At 42.5% G+C, this 24,910-nt stretch overlaps 2 protein-coding genes across 3 annotated transcripts; one reads left to right on the top strand and one right to left on the bottom strand.

Moving 5' to 3' along the window:
• Positions 1–287: 287 nt before the first annotated feature.
• On the top strand, positions 288–3,784 carry Rps27l (ribosomal protein S27 like). Its single transcript, XM_032910839.1, has 4 exons — positions 288–536; positions 1,203–1,311; positions 1,934–2,044; positions 3,592–3,784. Exons 1-4 carry the CDS (start codon positions 531–533, stop codon positions 3,618–3,620), a joined length of 255 nt encoding a protein of 84 aa, XP_032766730.1. The 5' UTR covers positions 288–530; the 3' UTR covers positions 3,621–3,784.
• A 4,096-nt stretch (positions 3,785–7,880) lies between these two features.
• Lactb (lactamase beta) lies at positions 7,881–23,771 on the bottom strand. Of its 2 annotated transcripts, XM_032910025.1 has the most exons (6): positions 23,367–23,771; positions 23,026–23,092; positions 19,168–19,358; positions 18,536–18,923; positions 15,808–15,973; positions 7,881–8,661 (listed from the first exon to the last, which is right to left on the bottom strand). In XM_032910025.1, exons 1-6 carry the CDS (start codon positions 23,715–23,717, stop codon positions 8,136–8,138), a joined length of 1,689 nt encoding a protein of 562 aa, XP_032765916.1. In that variant the 5' UTR covers positions 23,718–23,771; the 3' UTR covers positions 7,881–8,135. The 2 variants fall into 2 exon arrangements, with proteins under 2 accessions (XP_032765916.1, XP_032765917.1); XM_032910026.1 differs by lacking the exon at positions 15,808–15,973.
• Positions 23,772–24,910: the final 1,139 nt, after the last annotated feature.

Consider the following 24,910-nt stretch of genomic DNA (forward strand, 5'->3'; position numbering starts at 1 on the left):
GATCAGAAAAGACCTGCAGATCTCGGTGGAGTTGAGTTTGAGGCAGTTCCGAACCGCCTGGCTCAGTTCTGAAAACCAAATCCAGGTCTACTGCTAGAGCTGTACACACTCTTAAGCGCTGAGCTAGCACCCTCCCAGGCCCGCCTATCGTGCTTTCAATACAGTGAAGAACAAAGATTATTGTTCTGTGTGTCCCCTTCTCCCCTGCCCCGCATAAAGACAGGGGGAGGCCAGGATGGGTGCAGCCTCGGGTCTGACTTCTCTCTAATGTCTAATGCCCAGGACTTCAAGCCTGGCCTGGGTCAAGGGCGGAGTCGGAGCTTAAGCTGTTTAGACCTTCCAGGGTGGACTTGGATCCGCATTCGGGGAGGCAGTCGTACCACAGAGACGGCAGCCTAGAGCGGCCACTCCCGCCCCCATTCCCCTCCACTCCGCCCCGCCGCCTCTATCCCGGAAGTTACTGCTAGGCGCTCGAAAGCGAGCACCTCATCTCAGAGATCTGGAGCGGCCGCGCTTGCCGAGCTGTCACCATGCCTGTGAGTTTTTGACTTTGGGCTTGGGCTTACTCTCCTTCAGGTTTTCTGTTAGTCTGGCGCCTCTGTAGGCGGCTAAGCCCGCGGCGTCTCTTGCTCCTCACCGCAGCTCGTGGCGCTGGCCGGGGCGTGGCGGGCTTGTGGAGACTTGTCCGGGCGGCGCGGCGCGGCGTGGCGGGCCCTGCTTGGGCTTGCGTGAGCGGCCGGCCCACCGAGTGCAGCTCCTAGCCCACTAGGGGCTTCAGGTTTCTGCTCGTTAACAGTCCTCGCAGCTTCTGACACCTTCATTCCACTCCGGGCGAGCGTGCGGCAGCCCTGTGCAGGCTATTCCATGTGGAGCCCCGGGGCTGAGGTCATCCCGGCCTTGGTCTGATCTGCTGCAGTGCTTCTTCGGGGAGGCCTGAGCCAGACTCTAGTTCTTACTTAGCTTTCATGGCTATCCAGCCGAACGAAAAAGAGTGTTCTCTTTCCCATATGCTGCCCGAGCGCCATAAAGTCCCAGGACAAGGACTGGCAAAGTATGGGTGAAAGTGGTCCTATTTTGAAAAGTTGGTATCTCAAGTTCCCCCTCTGCCCAGTATGCCTGTTGCTCCTGCTTTGCATTCTCGTGGTTCAGTCCGCCACCCATATACTTTGACTCCAGCAGTAACAATATGCTTCCTTACTCAGCTGGCTAGAGATCTATTACACCCTTCCTTGGAAGAGGAAAAGAAAAAACATAAGAAGAAACGGCTGGTTCAGAGCCCAAATTCTTACTTCATGGATGTGAAATGTCCAGGTAAATTTCCATATCTTCTTGTCCTAAAGGACGTTTCTGAAAAGATCCAAACTTGAATAAGTCAGGATCCACTGTTGAATAGAAATGGCATCCCAGAATTGTCACAGGGCCATATTATAAGAAAGATTCTCAAACCTTAGTAGAAACATATGGGAGCCAGGTAAAGATAACGTTGACTTAAGCCTTTATGTTGTTAATTAAGATGATGAATTTTCTTTTCCACAATGCAACAAAAGTATGTCGATTTCTTCAGTCTCAAACTGCCGTCTGATGTGTTTGCCATTAACCATATGTGGCTGTTTAGTACTTAAAATGTTAGATGGAAACAGAATTTAAGAATAAAGCACTAAACTCCGAAGATATAACATGAAAAAGATGACATGTCTGTTACATACTGAGATGTTGATGTTTCAGGAATGCTAACTTTAATGTTTCACCTTTAAAAAAAAAAAAAAAAACGAGTGGCTTCTAGAATAATTGTTTACAGAGTTTACAGGAAATGTGTTAAAACATCACTTATTATATAACATGTACCTTACATATTGACAAGAAAAATGATGAGCTGGTACCGTGTTTTCATCTGCTTTTCAAGTTTTTAATGTATGGTTCCCCTCCCTTTTAGGTTGCTACAAGATTACTACAGTTTTCAGCCATGCTCAGACAGTGGTTCTTTGTGTGGGTTGTTCAACCGTGCTGTGCCAGCCCACAGGAGGGAAAGCCAGGCTCACAGAAGGTATATCGTTTGTCACGTTTAAACCCAGTAATAAGATTTTACATGTTTTATTGTGGGCTCTTTAAAAAGTCCCTAGTTCAGCCTAGGGAGATGGCTCCCAAGTCAAGAGCACTGGTTCTTCTTTGAAAGGACTTGGATTCAGTTCCCTGTACCTGAGTTGGGAGATGGCTCAGTGGTTATGAGCACTGACTATTCTTCCAGAGGCCCTGAGTTTAAATTCCAGAAACCACATGGCTCAATTCCTTGCACCCATATGGCAGTTCACAACTGTCTCTAATTCTGGTTCCAGCAGATTCAACACCCTCACATAAACATATATTAAATACACATGAAATAAAAATACATTTAAAAATAATACATTTTAAAATGTATACTAATAATAAAAAGAATCCCCATTTCAAATGGCTAAGTTTATACTTGTGATACTACCATTATTTTTTCTAACTTTAGAATACTTAAAATCTTATAGTTTATCATTGTTTAACTTGGAATAAAATAATAATAAGTCAGAATGGAAGCAAATAGGACTGCCTACACAACAACACAGGGTTTTTTTTAACCATGAGATTTCTTTTTTAATATTTTGTTTCATATGTATTTGGTGCATAAAAGATTTTTTAAATCGTTGCCAGTTAATGAACAAATATCTCAATTGTATCAATTAAAATGCCCCACATTTTATTTTATGGATAACTATTTAATTTAAAATTCAAATTAACATTATTAATTCTTAATAACATAATTGTGTATGTTGTTTTTCATAATACATTCATATTTATAACTCCATAATACTGGAAATTTGCATATGTTTTGGCGAAAATCCAAGATCAATTTGGTGTGACTAGGTAAGATCAGAGTCCAAAGTCAACATAAGACGTGTAAGAATTGAGGGTGTAGTGGCACGGGCCTTTAATCTCACTGTTCAAGGTAGACGCAGGTAGATCTGAGTTCAAAGCCAGCCAGTGACTTACAGGACAGCCAGGGCTGGACAGAGAAACCCTCTCCCTCTCTTTCTCTCCCACATATACATTCCCATTTCCGCATACAGAAACGTGACACGTGAGAGCAATGCTGTAGTTAATGTGCACTTGCAGTGTTGCTGGGACTTGTTCTCATGCCATGCCATTGGAAGCTTGTATGCATATGCTAGCAGATAGTCTCCATGGCAGAGTTCAAACATCTGAGAACTCTAGTCAAAGTTACTGTTTTGGGAGACTGAAGAGGAAAGGGACTGAGGAATTAGGGAATAAGAATCTTCAAAACAGTTTGAACTATTGAGTTTAGTTTATGGTCTTAGGTAGACTCCATGGTATAATTTGAAAACAGTGACCATTGTGTTTATGTCAGAATAAACCCATACAATAGTTACTACAGCAAATTTATATCAATCATAATACGCAGAAACTTGTTTTCTATTTAAAATCTAACATTCCTGCATCTAATCTAAGATTTCTAAAACTTTTTTATTTATAAAGTACTTTGTGCCACTAAATCACGCCACAGATATAGTGTAAGATGTTTAATGCGCTCTCCTGATTCCTTTGCAGGCTGTTCATTTAGAAGAAAGCAACACTAATCATCTATACAAGTTCCTGAATTCGTGTTTTTCACAGAAAGCCTTATCAACTTCAGTTACTCTACCAAGACAATGTAATTATTGTTTGATTTTATAAAGTCTACAACAATGATCTCCTATTTTGGTGTCAGTTTTTCAATAAAGTTTTACTTATGAACAAGTTCGCCCCTCTGCTTTTCTCTCTCTCTTTCTTTCTTTCTTAGATTTATTTATTTTAGGTATATGAGTACACTGTTGCTGTCTTCAGACACACCAGAAGAGGGCATCAGATCCCATTACAGATGGTTGTGAGCCACCATGTGGTTGCTGGGAATTGCACTCTGGTCCTCTGGAAGAGCAGTCAGTGCTTTTAACTGTTGAGCCATTTCTTCAGTCCCTCTTTTTTTTAAGTACATGCGGGTATGCTATACATTTACTTGTACTGTGCATGAGATCTAAGTTAAAACATTTAAAAGTGTATTTTGACTAGTTTGTGCCCCATTTCGAGAGTGCACACCGCCTAAATATTTGACTTTCAGACCATTCTAAATTGCATTGAGTGTACTTAAACGTACCTTAGGATATTACAGCTCCACTTTCACATGTATAGGCAGAGTTCTGTCAAGCCACGTTGTTGCTATTTTGATCCATGCTCATGTTGACTTTTGTTTCAGAATGGCAAATGCTCTCAATGTATGTCTTTTACATCTGGCTCATTTTCTATATTAGATCCTGTTTTCTTGTGTACCAAAACTTTATTAGAAAGAAGAATTAGGACTGAGGCTTTTTCTTAGTGGTAGAGTACACAGGAGGCCCTAGTTCAACCCTCAATACTTCCAGAAAGGGAAAAGCCCTGGAGATTTGGTTTGAAAGCCTACTGTAGGGGTGTATTTCTGGTCCTGAGTAATCTGTAGTTACAGAAACTAGCTGCCACTGCTGTGCAGTGTTGTGTTTTCATGAATTGTAATGAGAGTATAGGAGAGTGGCTTTATATAGTGCCATCTTTGGATTTCAGTTTGTATTTTGAGTATACACTATTCTTGATCTGTGGTCATTTTTTTTGTTGTATGAGACAGGGTTTCTCTGTAACATCCTTTTCTGTCCTAGAACTCTCACGCTATAGACCAGGCTGGCCTAAAACTCAACAGATCCATCTGCCTCTGCCTTCCTAGTTCCACCATGTCCGGCACAGTCAAGCTTTCTAATGAAACTTAATTTTGTAACTGTATTAGACCAGGCCCTCTCACATTTTAGGCATGTTAGCTCTATCACTGAGCTGTACTTCTAGGCCATTTGTTTTTGTTTTCAAGACCGATTTCTCTGTGTAGCCCTGGGTATCCTAGAACTCATTCTAGACCAGGCAGTGTAAAAAGACAGGATAATGGTCAAAATAGCTAGGATTGAATCAAGTTCTAGTAATTTTGGTTTGTTACATAAGGAAAGATAAAAGATTGAAAATTGTACTTTAGAATTTTGGAGATAAATGATACAAAGTGCTTAGCATGATGTCTTTACAAAAGCAGTGCTCTGCTAATAATGGTGGGCTTTTCGTTTTTAACTAAAAAAGAAACTTTGTATTCAAAATAAAAGTCTTTTAAAATTATATTTTCCTCTGTCCTTATTGGCAAACAAAGGCACAGTTGTGTTGACTGCTTGCTGTAAAACAAGCCACCCCCAAGTTTAACAGCTTAAGATAGTGATGACTTATTTTTTCTCATGATTATGTAAGTTGGCTGGTTACTCTGCTGGTCTCATCAAGTTTCCCTTACGCAGCTTTAACTGGAGGTGAAGCCCAGCTGGGTGCAGCATGGTTTTAGTCGTGCCTCACAAGTGATGCTAGCTGGTGTCTAGGACATTTTGGTTTTTCAGTAAGCTTGCAGTATCCTCAGTGAGTGAAGGCAAGCAGGAAGGTCCCTTAAAAGCTTAAGAGCAGGACCTCACACAGTAATTCGGCCACATTTCACAGGTCAGAAGGTCAAAGTCAATCCAGCTTGCTCTCCCTGTGATGGCAATGGCATCAAAATCACACCAGAAGTTACTGTGTGACAGAACAGGAGGAAATTGCACCTATTAATGTGCTAGAATGCTGGAATCCACCTATTGCTTATTCCTATACAGGGAGCAAGTCCAAACGATAAAAGGATACATGAAAATATGTCTAAGTATTGGGTAAAAGCAAAAACATTTTCCATCTAGTGTGTAGTCAAAAAATCATGTGAAAAAATAGTTACCATATAAGGCTTATGTAAAACTATTCAAGTGGCTTCTTTTTTGATATAAGTACAGAATGTCGTCATATGGTTCAACCCATAAAACATTAAGGGGGTAGTACATGCCTTTAATCCCAGCAGAGGCAAAGGCAGGTGGATCTATATAGAGAGAAACCCTGTCTCAAAACAAACCAACCAAAGAACAAAATGAAACAGTGATTAGTGCAAAATAATGTGTAATATAATTTTATAGTTGACAGCAGCAGTTACAATGAATTGGATTTGTATAAACTTGACCAGATAACAATGACTACTCGTACAAGTGAGTTCTGAGGAAAGTAGAAAATGTATATCTGTATAAGTGTGATAGAAAGCAATAGTATGTATTACATATGTGAAAGTGTCAAGCAAGGAAATGAGAGACCACACCCCAATCCTGATAGCCTGTGCCAGGCAAAAACGGTTGGGCTTGGGTCTTCAGTTTTTTCTGCTTTATCATGCTTAGGTGAAGAAAATTTGACATGTTAACATTTAAATTTTTCAGCATTGGAAATAGGGGTATTTATTGTAAATCTTTTGTGCCTATTTTTTTTTATGTTCACAAAAGATCAATTTAATACAAAGCCATTTAAGTAAATCATTGTAACCAGTGATCTCCCTTGACAAGTTTCAGTAAAATGCTTTTGTTAAAATAGGACAAGACTGTCTTTTCCTGAATAAGGGTCAGTCATTAGAAACAGCCTCTTCTTAAGATATGAAAATCTATGGATACTGTTTCTAACTGAATTGGGTAAGAAAGAGTGTTCTTATGGAGGCAGTCAGTCCAGGGTCTTCTGCTCTTACTCTCCACCTTATCTTTTGTGAGTGGTGAGATTAGCAGGCCAGCAGTCTTCAGGGACCTGCCTGTCTCCTTTTCCTCAGCATGGGGGTTACAGCATAGGACTATACCTACCTTTTATGTGCCAGAAAGAGATGGGCATGTTTAAAAGAACCTTGCTGTCTGTAATTCACACAACCCAGACACTGATTTACTGTTATGAAGGTGAAAGTGAAGAAATAGATGTAGGGTTGAGAAGTGCAGAGAAATTCTTTCATAAAGTACATAAAAACGTTGACATGGCTTCTTTCTGTTTTCCTGTTCCGCTAGCACACAGGTAACCTCCAGCATATAACATTTGTGATTGTTACGACAAAGTATCCCAAAGTCAACACTACAGTAAGCCATCTGTGGCAGCTACCACCAGGATGGCCCTAAAGATTCTCAGTATTCACCCCATGTATGGTCCACTGCTTCTATAATGGATCAAGGATGGCCTGTGATTATTAAACCAATAGAATTCACCACACGTGATGGTACAGGACCGCTTCTTCTGTACTATCTGTTCCTGTTACCTTCCTTGCCACAGTGGATGGCAACTCTGAGACTGCAAACGAGAGACTGCCATCTTCCCGTTCTTTCTGCCAGGTCGGCACACTTACATATACAGTTAATTCTTACTAGCTCGTAATGTCTGGGGCACTGTGCCTGCTATGCTGTACTCCCACTCACTCTCTTCCTCTCTCCTTAACTTACTCTTAAGCACACAAAATCATGACATAAGTAGCCTTATAGGGAGGCTCCTGGGTGACAGGACTGGCTGCAGGCCATCTGGAAGCTTTTCCTCCAGTCCAGATGCTACTCTAGTATACTACAAATACTAGTCTCTTAACTACCATATGTTGTCTGCAACCTCTTTACAGACTGTGCCCCAGATCTGCCCAACTATATTACTCTTCAATTCCAGAGCCTTCTTTTAAGCTGCAATATACATATTTATGTTCATACATATGTGATTCTCATGAGTGTATTTTCACTGTTTAAATATTCAAAGGTCAATATTTACAGCCTTCTGTTGCATGAGGCATCCTCTATTACACATTTAAAAAGGGCATATTTCAGCCAAGTTCGGTGGCTCGTGCCTATAATCCAGAGACTTGGAAAGTAAAGCAGAAAGATTTAAGTTCAAAGCCAGCCTATGCTACCCAGCAAGACTGTAAAGAAGGTGAAAATAAAAACCTAGAAACTAAAGTGTCTTCTTTTATCAGAATATTTTATTTCAAGAGTTAACACTTTAAAAAAAAAGTAGAAACAACTGTTATTTCCCTGAGTGTAAAGAACTAATTGTCCAATAAAAAGGCAATTACAAAATTAAGCAATTAGAGGTACATAATTTTCCACATTTAACTGTATTCTATTACAAATGTATTCTTAAAGTGTTTTTGTATTTTGGAACGTCAACATTTCACAGAACGGAAGGCTCACTGTGGACCTGTGCCGCGGTTAGGATTAGTCGGCTCGGTCTTTATCAAACTCCAGGGCGATCTTTAAAGCAGTGCTGTTGAGGCCCACAGACTGCATGTTGCATATGATTGAGACAATTATTCCCCTCGGGGGAACCTTGTTGTTTACGGCCTCCGGGTCCAGTTCCTCAGGGAGGACCAGCAGGACACTGCTGGCACCCACGGCACCTCCAGTGTGTGAGGCGTAGTGCCGCTGCTTCCTGCAGGCGCCGTGCGTTTGCTTCTTCTCTACAACACCCCACGCCATGGCATATTTGCCCTCTTTATCCCAGGACATCTCTGTGTTAGGGACTGGGGTCCACATCATCACCATCGTTTCTGGCTTGAGATATCCAGGCAAGAGATTTTCATTTGAGTTCTTAAACAGCCCAACTTGGTAGCCATACAGCATTGCATTCCCAAACTTCAGGAGGTCCCCCACCGTGGACAGAAATCCACCACCAGCCCATTTATAGGAGTTATCCACGTAGGGTGTGTTGACAAGACGTTTCTTTTTATTGTACACATAAAATCTAAAACGAAGTAAGAATAGTCATTAAAAATTTAATAGTCTATTGTCATCGACTGTCCATGTGACAATGAACAGGAATGTATACAAATGAGGTGGGGTGTAGGGACCATACAAAACTACAAACTACCCATAAACCTTCAGTATAATCCAAACCATAGTGCTAACTGGGTCGGTAATCTACTTAACAAACTAAAGCATAGAAAGAACCTTTTCCTATTGGGATGGCTTTCCCATACTAAGCATATCTAATTCTTTTTAGCATATCTAACTTTTAATACTTGTACAATGCACTGATCAATATTTTATATTTGCTCCATGCATGAGGTTAATATTTATAGTGGGTAGATATTCCTAGCCCTTGGGCTTAGTGTTGGATTAGGTGCCACAAATGAATTTTGTAACAAAAAGTGTACACATGAGGATCTTTAGAAATAAGGTGGAATAAGGCCAGGTTTCTTGGACAAAAACAGCATACAAATGCTATGTCTGAGGACACAACATGGTACTTGTGGGAAAGGCTCAATTCAACAAAGTTCAGTTTGAATCCCAACTCTCACCTTTACTGTTATGATCACTTTGGTAAACAAATATTTATATAGTTATTTCTATATGTCAGGTCATTTTAATAAAGCACTAATATGCAAACTCGTTTGTTCTGACCAAGTCATCGGAGGTCAGTGCTATTATAAATGCTTACTTGGCTTGGGAATGGCAGAGCTGGATTTAAAACAAGACAATCTACCATTGTATGCTGTCTCTCCACTTTAGAATCTTACTTTGTGATCTGGGGGTTATTATTCCTTCCATTCAGAGGCTGGGTTATGTATAAGAAAGACTTGTATGTTTCTGATGGGCACGTGCTTAAGAAATAAATGCTAGCTGGAGTTTACCTTCGTAGGTAACAACTACTGATGGATCTCTTACAGCCAGGCGCTGTTCTGATACCAGGAGAGTGTTAAGGAGGGACAAAGCCCTGAGCTCTAGGGCTCTGTATTCTCTACAGCAGGCTCCGTGGCTGTTGGGTAAATTCAATGAACCCGCAAATTGTGGAACAAGAGATGCATGCAGTTTTCCTTAAGGAGATCCTTTCTTTCATGATCCATACATGATCCATACATGGTGCTTGGAGGCTTTATGTCTGCTAACTGCCTCCCTCTTCTGATCTATCTGGGAGTCCATTTCAGCTCCACTACTCATAAGCAGTAGTCAGCCTGAATCTCATCCTGACCACCGAAACTCGGGGACTTCCCCATTACTATCGCCTGCTTCCCAGCACTCCAACACAGAACTCCTCTGCCTTCCTCTGTCCTCCACCAACCTCCTCTCCCTCTCCTGAGCGCTCAGTCCTCGGGTTCTTCCTGGTTTCAGCTGCTTTTTCTGCTCTAACCTTGGCATTAGTAATTCCAGCCACTCCAGGTATGGTCTCACTAGAACACTCTCATTCTTTGACCATGCCAGTCCACCAGTTGTAATTCCCTTTCCTTGGTCTCTATTGACCAGGCAAAGCAGAAATTCGTACCGCAAAACTGAGCTTATGCTCGCCACAGGACGGCAGTACTGACTGGGTGCTAGGGTTAGACCCAGGGCCTTGCACTTAGTAGGTGGTGCTCCACCACTGAGCCACGTTCCCAGCCCTTAGTGGTGTTACACCTTCCTCTCTTGCTCATCCCTTGGTACAGTTATCCTCAGTCTTCCGCTATTACCATTCTACCTGAGTTGGCTCCAAGAAGAATATCACCACACAATTTGCTTTACTGAGAAGATCAACGCCATCTAAAGTGAGCCCAAATTTATCTAAAAAAGATATTTCTATCACCATCCATGTTCTGTAAGACATTCCTTCCAGTTTTAAAAAAGATTAATTTTCTGTCAACATTTTTTTGTGTTTGGGGGTTTCTGCTATTTGTTTATGAGGCAAAAAAAAAACGTCCTACTATGTGACCTGGTTGGTCCCCAACTCATAATCCTCCTGCTTCAGCCTGCCAAGTGGGATTATAGGTATGTGCTACTACACCTGGCTCTACACCTGCATCCTAAAACTTGACTACAGGTTATACTTCTCACATTATTTTCTCCTGGAAATCTATGGTCCAGTTAAAAGCCACAGCTTATGTCTCCCGTGCCTTTCACCTATCCCAAACCCTCCAGTGTTTACCACACTTCCTTCCATGACCTGTAACACAGCCAGCAGTCTTCACAGAGATAATACTACACTCCTAAATGGACCATGACAGATGGAAAAGCCCCACCTGTGATGAATTCTGTATCCTGCCAGACCACCACCTATCCCATCAGTACTTGCTAAACAATGCGTTTACAATTAGCTGAGGCCACAGTCCTCAGAAATTTCTATTACAACGAGGCTTTTGTTTTAGTAGGTCTTGGGAGGGGCTCCGAAACCCACATTTCTAACAGGCCTCCAGTTGATGACAGTCCTGCTGGTTCTGCATCACCTTTTGAGAAACAGGTTATGGCCCGGCCAGCAAGATGGATTTAAGACACCCAAACAGTGCTGTACAATCATGACTGAGGCCACGAGAAAAGCAAGCGGTTTAGTTTGGCTGAAGGAGGGGGATGAGAGGTGAAGCAGCCAGAGGCAATGCTGGAGAAGTAGGCTGGACATGGGACAGATCATGAAGGGCTGTCTATGTTGTGCTAAAAACTCTGGCTCCCTCACCTTAGCGTTCTCTCTAGTGCTCTCTCTCTCTCTCTCTCTCTCTCTCTCTCTCTCTCTCTGCACACACACACACACACACACACACACACACACACACACACACACACACACACACACACACACAGAGTTTCTTCCAAAGAGAAGAAAAATATGCTAGCTACGGTGTCTCTTGTCTGTCTTTACTGCTGAACTGTATGAGGGAGCTCACATCCGCTCTCCTACGACCTTTGTTATAGACTGTAGTCTCCGTCAGTCTGTACCACTAAAGGCAGGCGTCTGTTCTCCACTCTGTCTCCTGCTCCTCTAACTCATGCCTGTGGTCCTCATCTGCCTCGTCTCACTACCACTGCTGACCCGCATTTCCTGCCACTCCGTGGGCCCCTCTGCTCTCTGAGCTCTCTCTCCCAGTCCACATCCCCTGGATCCTCTAAATGTCTACATCCATGTCTACATCTTTTTTCTAATTGCCGTCCTTCTTCATCCAATTATGTGCTGGGTTTTTAGGGGATATAGCAGAATCTTGGAAGAAGAAATTAGAGATGGCTCCGTGCTTAAGAGTTACAAATAACTGGGAGTCACAGTGTGAGTGCTGAGAATTAAAGCCAGGTAGGTCCCCTATAAGAGCAGCAAGTACTCTTAACTGCTGAGCCATCTCTCAGCCCCCCTAAAACTGGATTTCTACTAACACTAATAAGTCTCTAATGTGCTTCTGAAGAAAGGCTGAAATATGTTTACTGAAATCACCTGTGGGCCTTTCTCCCTCCCAAACTCATATCCTCTTTTAAAATTCATAACTTTAGAGGGACTATGAGAATACATGTTTAAAAAATTCCTCCAATTTTTTTTTCTTTCATGATTCTACAATATCCCCTAAAAGCCCGGCTCATCATTGGATGAAATAGGATTAGCTGTTAGGTAAGATGTGGCCACAAGTATATGTCTAAAATGTTAAAAAAAAAAAAAAAAAAAAAAAGTAGGAGGTATCAGAGAGATGGCTCAGCATTGAGCAGGTCCACTGTTTGAGACACATGGTTACCACTGTTTGTAATCTAGTTTTGGGAGCTCTTCTGCTCTCCATCAGTAGGCATGCATCAAATACACATACACAGACCTGGGCAAAACACCTGTACACATAAAATAAAAATAAGCAATCTTTTCTTAAGTCTGCAGAAGATTTTTTAGGCAGCGTTTTTCTATGTATTGCAGGCTGGCTTTGAACTCACTACGCAGCACAGACCAGCCTCAATTGTCCTGCCTCCACCTCCTGAGTGTGGGGATCACATGCATGACCATGCCCAGAAACAGAGGCTCTGACATGTCTCCCCATGTATAGTAATAACCTCATGAACGCTGTTTGGTCAACTTCTGCTCTGCCTTACCTTGCCTCTCATTCATGTAGCTCTCCTATAAAAACTTCAACTCTGATCATCTCATAGTGCCAGCACATCAAGTAAAAATATCAATACATCGAAAGGGAACTACATAATGGGAAAACATTAAAAAGAAGTACGTTTTCGGGTTAAGGAATTTATCTCTTAAGAGAAAACTCCAAGCTTGTAAAGCTGAATTACTAATATTTTGCATGAACAATCAGTCCTGTGTAACTTCCTTTTAACAGTAAAGCATCTGAAAATACTTATAAATATAAGATATTAGGAACCCTCGTTCATTCTTCCTTTAAGTGTAAGATTACAGAGAATCTGTCTTTAATTAGAAATCTAAACCTGGGCTGGAGAGATAGCTCAGTGGTTAAAAGCACTGACTGCTCTTCCAAAGGTCCTGAGTTCAATTCCCAGCAACCGCATGGTGGCTCACATCCATCTGTAATGGGATCTGATGCCCCTCTTCTGGTGTATCTGATGACAGTCACAGTGTACTCATATACATGATATAAATAAAACAATCTAAAAAAGAAATCTAAACTTTATATAGGCAGATTCTAGTCTCAAATCTCTCAATTTCTTTGGACAGAAAACAAATCAGCTTTTTATGAAAATATGGTGGCTCCCGACCATCTGTAACCTTATGGTGTGTCTGAAGACAGCAACAGTGTACTCACATACATAAATCTTTAAAAATAAATAAATCTTTAAAAATAAATCAATAAAACCAAAACCCTACTTTTAAACTGAGCCCGCAAGTCTGTCAGCTAAAGGCACAAAAGAGCTCAAAACAAGAACAATGCTCAGCTCTAAAGACACCAGGAAACAAAGAGGAGGGAAAGCCAAAATACTACCTGTGACAGCCCGGAAGCCTCCTTTCGTTTGTTTAGGAACAATCAGCCTAGAGGAACCCAGAGGGTTTTCTTTTGTTTCATACGGTTCTGCACTCTAACCCAGCCCCAAAACTAAAGTACTGTGCCAACGGAAAACACGAGTAAGGCCTGAGAAACCGGCGGATTGACTAGGGATTCCGCACCTACAACGGTAAACTCATCACTCTGCTCCCGTGGGTGTTAGCTTAGACTACTCTACTTACTCTACAGGGGAGTGCTTCTGCTCTACGGATCAACACCGTGTGTTACCTATACAGGGTCCTGTTCCTGTTGGGGCATCTGGGAAAGCCTCAGTTTTATTCAAGACAATAATGAAGCCAGCTAAGCATGGACCCCACCTCTCCCTCCTTACAGAAACCTTTGGCCTTGGGCTATAGGTCTGACCAAAACATTTAGTATTTTAAAGTGTAAGATCCTGAAGGAAATACTTTAAGCAGGTGATGGGCCTCAGGTGTCACTAGTTTTTCAGTTTGCAAAAGAGACACAGATTCATTCAACGACCCTAAAAAGCATTGGTCTGGGTATTGTAACTAATATTATTATAGAAAGTATGATTATGCCAACAGATCAGTAGATTGACAAGCTGTGAACATCTAGTTTTGTACAAAATAGTACAGAAGACTAATAGAAAGAAAATGTGGTTACTAAATTTTACTTAAAGTCTTCCTGAGTACATATTTTTGTGGGGGTTTTGTTGTTATTGTTAGTTTCTCTGTTTTGGAAACGGGGTCTCACTATATAGCTCTGGCTGTCCTGAAACTCACTGTGTCCAGGCTGGTAAAGGCATGAGCCACTACTCCTTGCCTGGGTGCATGTTTTTAAAAGATTACCTCTTCTCCTAGAACAGCCCTAAAAAGCCTAGTGTCTTTAATGTTACAAAAAAAAATTTACAGAGACAGCTGGGTGAGGTGCACTCCTTTAATCCTAACACTTGGGAGGCAGAGGCAAAGTATCTATGTGAGTTCATCAACTTCTAAGACAGCAAGGGCTACATAGAGAGACTCTGTCTTAAAACAAACAACAGCAAAAACCACCACCAACAACAATAAAACCCAAAATACAAAAAAAGAACCACAGCTGAGTTTAGAGGCCCACAAAGATACTCCATCAAATCGAATGAAAACAAATAGTGACAATACGTTTTTGTGCTCTATTTTATATTTGTTTGAAACAAAGTCTCTGGTCCCTCAGACTTGCTATGTAGCCAAGGAACGCTGGGTTTAAAGGCTGTGCTGCCATATCTGACTTTATGAAGGGTGGAGGCATAGATACCCAGAGCTTCACGCACGACAGGCAAGCCCTCTAATAAGTGAGTCACGCCCTATCCCTGCCTCGTTTTACATCAGCGGTACTTTTAACTAAAATGAACCAATCACCACTTTTATATGGGATCACCAAAATCCAAGCAAATCAGGGCTGGAGAGACGGCTCAGCAGTTGAGAGCACACACTGCTCCTGCAGAGGACCAGAGTTGAGTGTGGCACTTACGTCTAGTAGCTCACAACCTCCTGGGCCTCAGCTTGAGGGATCTGCTGCCCCTTGTGCCTCATCAGCACCTGACTCATATGAGCAAAACTATAATCAGACAATCATACACACACACAATTTTTATATAAATAAATCTTTCTTTAAAGTCCAAATAAGGGCTGGAGAGATGGCTCAGTGGTTAAGAGCACTGACTGCTCTTCCAGAAGTCCTGAGTTCAAATCCCAGCAACCACATGGTGGCTCACAACCATCTGTAATGGGATCTAATGCCCTCTTCTGGTGTGTCTGAAGACAGCTACAGTGCACTTATATATAATAAATAAATAAATCTTAAAAAAAATTAAGATGTTTAAAAACCAAATTGTCTATGCGCAGGATAGGCAGTACTTGGGCTTAATTACTCAGGAGTTTGAACCGTGGCTCCTTCTTTATTGTTCTTGTGCCCTCCTTCTCCTGTGATGGTCTCACTCTAGCTCTTGTGTAGCCAAGAGTAATTCCTGTGCCTCATCCTCCTGGTGCTGGGATTACAGGTATGAGACACCACAAACATATTCTTTCTTTCATTTTACTCATAAAAAACAGACATGTAAAAGGTTCCAAAACATGTGGCAAGCTGATGTTGGAACGGAAACAAGGACAATCTGACTTTCAAACTGACAGGACAATGTTAAGACGTAACACAGCCGGACACAGCGGATGTCTGTTTACCTTGCTCTGTTGTAAATCACTGGCTCGTTTTCTTCCTGGACAGTTGTCAGCATGTCCAAATCATGGAAAATTTTCTGCATATAGTCCAAATATTTATATCCTGAAGCTCTTTCTACTATGGCTGCCAGCAGAGTATAGCCAAACGTTGAATACAAAAACTGACTACCTTGAGACATCATCGCATGGGAAAGGGGGAGAAAATGCTCAGTTATTATTCAAACATATGTAAAATATATTTCCACTGAAAACAGTGATACTTTTAAAACCGTAATATTTTACTTTAACATCTAACACAGGTTACAGGTGATGTGCCAATACCTTAGTTAGCTTTATAACATCCATGCTATGTCCAGCTCCCTACAGAATGATCAACACAGGCACTGCACACTTGTGTGAGTCCTTGTCTGAATCTGCTCTTTTATCTGAACATGAAATAAGCAAGTATATGCCACCTCAAACACAACCCTTCAAACTGGCAATAAAATAGAAAGGTGGAAGAAAAGCAGATTTGACTTCTCCATCGATTGTCTTTGGGGAAGGGCTGGGGGGGGTAGGGGGTGGGAAGTGCTGGGGGTGAACCCCAGACAGGCTGTGGCGAGCACAGAAAAGCTAAACCTTGGAGTTTCTAGAAGAGAAGAATGACGTGTGCAGAGAGACACAGACTCTTTGGGTTTCTCCTTATGGATAAAAGACAGAACAGCACCATCTCACAGTTAGGTACACGGAAAAGACAGAGCAGAGGCTGGGGCGCTGGGGTGTCAGCCCTTATTTAGAGATCATTTGGGCTCAGAGCTGCTCTTCCAAAAAGTGCACCTAAAGGCATCTTCCTTCTGGGACTGATTGCCCAGAAGTTGTGAATGCCAAGAGGAGGAGGGACTGAGCCACAGGTTGCCCTCGAAGTCAGTTTGCCCTGGTGAAAGCTTTAATGGCTGCCCACATAGCAGCATACAGCCAGCTCATGATCAAATGCCTTGTTCTCCTCAACCCATCCCACTGTTTAAGATAAAACTGGTCACATGAGTTTTATCCATCGATCTGTCTGTCTGTCTGTCTATCTATCTATCTATCTATCTATCTCTTAGTTTCTCTGTGTGGCCCTGGCTAGGCTGGAACTCACTCTGTAGACTAGGCTGGCCTTGATTCAGCGATCTGCCTGCCGCTGCCTCCTGAGTGCTGGGTGTACACTGTCACTACCCAGCTATGCTGCTGGCTTTTTTTAAATAAAATGATGTAGGCATAAAATTTTATTCAAATATGTGCATATATATATATATATATATCACTTAGTGGTTTTAATTTAAGAGTATATGATCTATACTAAAAATAGGTAGAAACTTTATTTTTAAATACAAAATCCATAATTATATTTTCATTGGTCTTTTTTAGTTATATCTATATCATAATGTTGAGTCACAGTAAAATCATTTATATATATATTTTTTTAATTATGTGTATGGGGGAACAGAACGGAGTGCATATTGAGGTTACTTGACCTCCTGGGTCTGAAGAGAGCATGAGATTCTCAGGAGGAGCGGGAGTTTGGAAAGCTATGAGCCATCAGAAGTGGGTGCTGGAAGCTGAGGTCAGGCTCTCTGCAAGAGCAGTGCGTTGTTGCTCTTAACTGCTAAGCCATCTCTCCAGTCTGCAGATGGCTTTCAAAATGAAAACAGTACACCAATTTAAGGAAAAAAAACACATAAAGATTAACGCAAGGATAAAGCCGAGCATGGTGCTACCCGTCTGGAATCCCAGCACCTGGGAGACTGAGGCAGGAGGATCACAGGTGAGGCCAGCCTGGTCTACACAGTGAGCAGCTGTCTCAGAGAAAAAGCAGTATTTTATAGATTAGCGTTTGGAGGAAGGTAAGGTGACTAAAAAAAGGCACCAAACAAACAGGCTGTAGAGCCGTTGCCATGCTAACCACGTACAAGCGCAAAGCAACACCACTCAAAGCCTCTCCACTCGCACCCAAGTTTAGTTTGGAGAACTATTATTCCAACTCTCACAGTTGCCATGAACATCTCGGTGCTGAGATCTCTGATGGGGTAGCCTTCCGTGACACTAAAGCTAAGCAGCTCTCTGCCTGGCTGTTAGGGGAGACAGCTCAGTCAGGAAAGTGCTTGCAGAGCAAGCAGGAGGACCAGGGTTCCATCCCCAGGGCCCACATAAAGGAGTCAGGGTGAGAGCACTTGCAATCCTAGCTCCAGGAAGCCAAGATGGCTCAACAGGTGAAGGTGCTTTGCTGCCAACCCTGAAGTCAGTCTCTGGGACTCACATGGTGGAAGGAGAGCCGACTGTGGAAAGTTGACCCCTGACCTCTGCACACATCACAACAACTAAATAAAATGTAAAAAAGGAAAAAAAACAAAACCAATGAGAACTCTTTCTGGGGAATGATATCTAAGGTTGTCCTTTGGTCCCCACAGGCATGAGAATATACACATGTGTAATATACATGTATGCACAAGCGCACACACACAAGTGCACATGCATACACACAGATACTTGCACACACATGTACATACGCACACACACACACAAGTGCACATGCATACATACAGACACTTGCACACACATGCACATACGCACACACGCATGCAGGCACTACAGGCCCGTTACAGTCATTAACCTTATTGAAAGCGATCAGGGTGGCAAGCAACAACGTGACCTTTCTGAAAAAGGAAACTTCAGCACTAACAACTTTGTTAGGGAGGGAGTCAGGACTCACCAGGTTTAAAGAATAAAGGATCATTTTTAAATAATCTTAGTGATTCGATCGAATTTTCGAACTTTTCTTTCAAATATAATTCGCCTTGTTCAAAGTCATTCTTCTTCTTGCCCGGCTTTGCGCTGCGGCATTTGGCTTCACTGTCCTGCTCGGCTTTGGCTTTCGGCGAGTCGCTCTTCTCGCTCTTCTCGCTCTTCTCGCTCTTCTCGCTCTTCTCGTTATCCTTGCCTCCCTTTTCTTTCAGTTCTTTCTCTTGGTCAGGGGGTGGTGTCCCTTTCATCATCTTCAAGGCTTTATAAGCCTTCTCTTCTTTCACTTTCTTCATGTCCTTTTCATAATGACGAATTCCACTTAAGTGGGAAATTAGTAATCTCGTTGTGACAGAGACCTAAGGACAAGAAACAAAACCCACAAGACTTCATTGACAGTGGTAAGCTGTAGCGAACTAGCCAACAACAGCCTTGGAACGGAAGGAAGGCTCACAGAAAAGTAGCCAACAGATTGTCATCTAGATTGATCAAGAAATCTATGAGACGAAAACAAGCCAAAGAATTCTATTAAATATTTAAAACAGGATTCCAGTATACACAGTGTAACATACCAGTGGGAAAACGAGCTGTGAGTGTCACTACCTTTTCACCCTCGTATTCTTTTTCTGGGAACTCAGGGACATAGTGCTGCACGGGGAGGTCCAGATCCAGCTTCCCTGCTTCCCACAGTTTAGCCAGAGCCACCATGGTAAGGCTTTTGCTGATGCTTGCAATTCTCATGACCGTTTCTGGTTTGCAGGGTACTCGGTTCTCCACATCTGCGTAGCCTAAACCTTCAAAGGAAATAAGAGCAGAAAGTCTGATACTGAAACTGTATCAACTAAAATACATTAGGTATTGCTTTTATTTTTTTAAAGATTTATTTATTATATATAAGTACACTGTAGCTGTCTTCAGACACACCAGAAGAGGGCATCAGATCCTATCACAGATGGTTGTGAGCCACCATATGGTTGCAGGGATTTGAACTCAGGACCTCTGGAAGAGCAGTCAGTGCTCTTAACCACTGAGCCATCTCTCCAGCCTGGTATTGCTTTTGTAAGACACTGGACTCGTAAGGATGAGAGTCTCATCAATACTGATGATAGTAAATGTTTACAGCTGAACTAGAGTTTACCTGGCAGCCAACAATTTCCCATCCAATATTTTCAGATACCATTAGTTTTTCTTAGCTTAACAATATAATGATGACACTTCTTTTTACACAGCCCAGGTTGGCCTTGAACTCAAGATTCTACTTCTGTTTGGGATTACGAGTATTGTGATGGCTATTCTTGGCTGTTAACTTGACTACATCTAGAATTAAAATGCAAAATAGAGGGCATACTTGTTAGAGAGTTCTGTTTAATTTGAAGTAAAGTGGGAAGATCTACTTTTAATCCAGATCTAATCTGAGCCATGCCTTCTGCAGGAAGCCTATAAGAACGTGAAAAGAAGGAAGCTTTTGCTCTTTGCCTGCTTGCTCTCACCTGGCCAGCAAGTCCATTCCTTCACTCCCATTAGAGCCTATTTCTTTGGGATTCTAGCATTTAATGAAGACCAGCTGAGACAACTAGCTTTATTGACTGAACACTTACTGGACTCTTAGACTTTTCATTCATAGCCAGTCATTGTTGGAGTAGCTAACCACAGCCTGTAAGTCAGTTTAATAAATCCACTTTCTATATAAACAGAGAGAGATTCATTCTGTAAGTTCTAAGTCTGCCTAATATAGACTTTGGTATCAAAAGTGGGGTAACAGATATTATAGCTAGATCTGTATAACCACGCTTATTAGTCTACACTTTAAATGATTTACATTCTTTAAAGCAGAGCTGAGAGATGGCTCAGTGGTTAAGAGCACTGACTGCTCTTCCAGAGGTCCTGAGTTCAAATCCCAGCAACCACATGGTGGCTCACAACCATCTGTGATGGGATCCGATGCCCTCTTCTGGTGTGTCTGAAGACAGCCACAGTATACATTCTTTAAAGTAAACATCCCTATTCTTCATAATTCCTTATAATTTCTGTTTTTGAGCATCCTTGCTGAATTCTTTATAATAGCCAGCTAATAAAACAAATACAAAAGTATGCCAAATTCCCTATCCACTTGCTTAATGCAGCTGCAGCCAGAAGAAAAACAATATACTAATTTTTAAAAGCTTCTTCCAAAAAAAAGTTTGGTTTTCATATTCAGCACAATGTAAAAGTATGCTATTAGATGTAAGAAATACAAAAAGCTGAAGTATGAAAAGAATAAAATGGTAAATGTAAAAATACTTGTGTAAAGCTCCTACTTAGAAAGCTGGCATTTATTAAATTCTTTTTTATTATTTTTATTCTCTCTTTTTCCTTCCTTCCCTCTTCCCAATCCTTCTTCCTCTCTGTCTGTCTCTGTCTCTCTCTCTCTTTCTCTGTGTGCGTAAATGTGTGTGTGTGTGTGTGTGTGTGTGTGTGTGTGTGTGTGTGTGTGTGTGTATTACACGCACCTATAGAAGTCAGAGGACCACTTCCAAAAGTCATTTTTCTCCTTCCACCATATTGGTCCCTGGGCTTGAGTTCAGGTTGTAAAGTTTGGCCTTTGTGGGCACCAAGTATGTACATAGTACAAGGCACACATGCAGAAAAAGCACTCATACATATAATATTATGCATGCCCACAGAGGTTAGAAGTGAGTCACAGTTTACTCTGGAACTAGAGTTACAGGTAGTTGTGAACCACCATGTAGGAACCAAGCCCAGACACTCTGCAAGAGCAGCAAATGCTCTTAACCATGAGCTATCTCCTAACCCTGCCCCTGTTAAGCTTTTGGGTCAGGATCTTCCTATCTGTACCCCAGCTCAAACTCGAGGTGATCTTCCTGCCTCTGCTCTTCAGTGTTAGGGTTATAGGCACGTGCTACCATGTCCAGCTTATTAATTTGTTTCATAACTAACTATATTGATTAGAGTACACATATACTCAAGTAAAATTTCCAAAACTCTACCACTTCCAGCAACATCTTCTGAAACTGTTGCTTTCCTTAAATAATGCCTAAAATATCATTTACTAAAAACCTAATGATGAAGTGGGTGTGGTGGCTTAAGTCTTGAATCCCAGTCCTCAGGAGGCAGAGGCAGGCAGATCTCTTATGAGTTTGAGGCCAGTTTGGTAAGTTCCAGGACAGCCAGGTCTGTTACACAGAGGAACCCCGTCTTGAAAAACAAAAGAAAACAAACAAATAAATAAATAAATAAATAAATAAATAAATAAATAAATAAGCAAATAAATAAATAAAACCCAGATGATGAACTAGAGCACTTTGTTCATAATGGAGAAGTTATATTATGAAATACTGCTTTGATAAACTTATCATAAAAGGAATAGAAATGGCTCTCTCAAAGCTTCTAACTTTAAAGGAGGGATGGATTCTAGGGTCTCTACATGCTCTAGCTGGCCTGAAACACACCATGTGACCTTGAACTTCTGATCCTCCAGCTTCTGCTTCCTGAGGAATGGGATCGCAGGTCCATACCACTTTGATTTATGTGGTGTAAGGAATCATATCCAGAACTTGTACCCAAGAGCAAGCACCAACTGAGCTCCATTCCAACCAAGCTTTTTGTTGTTAAAACAAACAAAACAGTTAACACTTCTGCTCGTAAATATAATAATAATGTAACTCATTAAGGACCAGGGATATCATGTATTCCTAACACTTAGTATAGTGCCTTTTACAGAAGTGGGCAATAAAAAAAATTACTGAATTAAAGAATAAAACTATGCAGAACCTGATGTTTTAGTTACTAATAAGGGTTATTTAATATGTGCTAATGGTAATTTAATGGATTGTTCTACATTCCATTTTCAGACCAACTCTTTTTTTTTTTTTTATTAACTTGAATATTTCTTATATACATTTCGAGTGTTATTCCCTTTCCCGGTTTCCGGGCAAACATCCCCCTCCCCCCTCCCTCAGACCAACTCTTAAGAGTAAACTGGAAGAAACAAAAAAATTTTGAACACATCCATGTACTTGAGTCACACAACTTAAATTATTTACTTCCTTCTTTCTTAATAAGATTTATTTATTTATAAATAAATTATAGCTGTCTTCAGACACACCAGAAGAGGGCATTGGACCCACTACAGATGGTTGTGAGCCACCATGACGTTGTTGGGATTTGAACTCAGGACCCCTAGGAAGAACAGTCAGTGCTCTTAACCACTGAACCATCTCTCCAGCTCAATTATTTGTTTTCTTTTACCCTCACACATGAAGGTTAAGTAAGCAAGCTTCCACTTAGCTAGACTCCTAGCCCAGTTAGTTACATTTTAAACTTTTCAGTGATAAATGAAACAGCTTGATTATTCTAGTGATACATTGTCTCTACAAATGAGCCACTTTTTGCAACTCCAACTTGTAAAATATCAGTATTTTTATTTCACCAGTAACAAAATGAGCCACTTGCTGAACTCACCTTCTGACCAGACTTCTTTTCCATCTACAGAAACTCCAACCACTATGCCAGGGGCACCAACCTCATCCTAAGAGAAAAGAAAGACCGAGGTGGTTCAAAGTGAATCTGACTCCGCCCACTCTGCGGCCCCGCCCACCAGGAGGACAAAATTCTGCTCGGATTGTCCCGTCCCTAGACGTGCGCTGGACTCGCTCTCCAAAGGGGAAGGGGCGGGCTCCTCCGCGGCCCGTGACCTCAGCTGCTACTTGAGCAACCCTGAGAGCGTCAGCCCGCGGCCAGACAGTCGGAAAACGGAAAGTCTTTTTCGGAAGCCGCCGCCCTGCCGCCCACTGGGCCCGCACCTTGATCCGGTGCAGCAGATCGCGGCTGCTCTCGATGGCTCTGGAGAAGCCCCTGGCAGCGGGCGGCGCAGGCGTGTGCGGGCTCCCTGGGCCCGGGGCCTGCTCGTGCGGCAGCTCAGTAGCGCCGGACGCCTCGGGGTCCGCGGGGGACTGAATGGGGACGGCGCCCCTCAGCCCAATTGCCAGTTTCGCCCCGAGAGCCAGCCCCAGCCCGAGCCCCAGGCCGCCGGCCCATCCAAGGCTCAGCATAGGCAGGCCGGGTCGCCTGTGCGCCCCACGCCGCCCTCCACCCAAGGCTGGGCCTGCGGTGGCCGTAGCCCGAGATGTCACGCTTGACAGGAACCGGTACATGTCGCCTCCGCAGAGCCAGCTGCTTCCTAGCTTCCTAGCTTGGCCAGCGGCCGGCGGGACGAGGGGCGGGCCTGGGGCGGGGCCTTACAGTCCCGTTCAGTCAAGGCCCGAAGGGTGAGCGACGAGCGCATCGAGCGCCTGGTCCTTGTCTCCTTTCTAGCCTTCTGGCTACTAGTCCTCATTGGTTCCTCCCCTCCTTTTCTTGCTTTCTTTTCCCTCCCTCTCTTTCATATCTTTCTCTCCTTTTATCTTCTCCCTTTCTTCTCTCCTCTTCCTTTATCTCTAGCGCCCCCTCTTGTTTTCTTTTTCTCTTGCATCCACATTTCTCCCTTTATCTTCTTTGCCTCCCCACTTCTTACTTTATTTCTGTTTCTCTCCTTTCTCCGCCCCACTTTATTTTCTCTCTGTTCCTCAAGCCTCTCTTTCTTTTCCTTTTTCTCCTCTTCCTCTTCCCTCTCCTTTTTCTTGCTTCTTCTCTCCCTCAACACACATGACATCCTTAGGCAAGTCTCCTGTCTGGTGGCACAGCAACACCCTCCTGCCACCTTGCCTGCATCTTAACAACACTCACACCTTTGCTTGACTGAGGTGGGCAGTGGTTAAAACACTTGCCGTGCAACACACAGGACTGGGATTCAAATCCCCAGAATCCAGGTGAAAATGCCCAGTGGGCGTGGTGCCTACCTATAACTGGCAAGGTCTGGGCGTGATTGAGAAACGCAGCTTCAATCCAAAGTTAGAAGCACAATTAAAGATGATTTCCAACATAGTCTGGGGCATTCACACGCAAAAGCAAGTATGCACATACATGCACAGGCATGAAAACGGGAAAAAGAAAAGCTGATGTGGGTTTTGTTATCCTTTTAGAAGAATGTTATGTCTTCACTCGCCTTCCTGCCCAGTGACAACCGTGCTAGCAAACACGTGTCGTCCCACTAAGCATCATAACTCCCCTGGAGATTGGTTGCATTTTCCGCCATCAGATACAGGAGGAAACTGGAGTAAAGGGAGATTACAAGATTAGTCTAGATCTACAGAGAGGTCAGGTGGTGGCCCTGAAATTTACATTCTCAGCCTTCCTCTCTTGTCGGTTTGAAGGGTTTCACAATCAGAGGCATGGGCTTTGGGAAGCTGGTGGTGCTTTGTAAGACCTGTGGCTTCCCCGTGGCACCAGTGGAGGAAGCTGCAGCTAG

The sequence above is a fragment of the Rattus rattus genome, chromosome 8, assembly GCF_011064425.1.
Source record: "Rattus rattus isolate New Zealand chromosome 8, Rrattus_CSIRO_v1, whole genome shotgun sequence".
Lineage (NCBI taxonomy): Eukaryota > Metazoa > Chordata > Mammalia > Rodentia > Muridae > Rattus > Rattus rattus.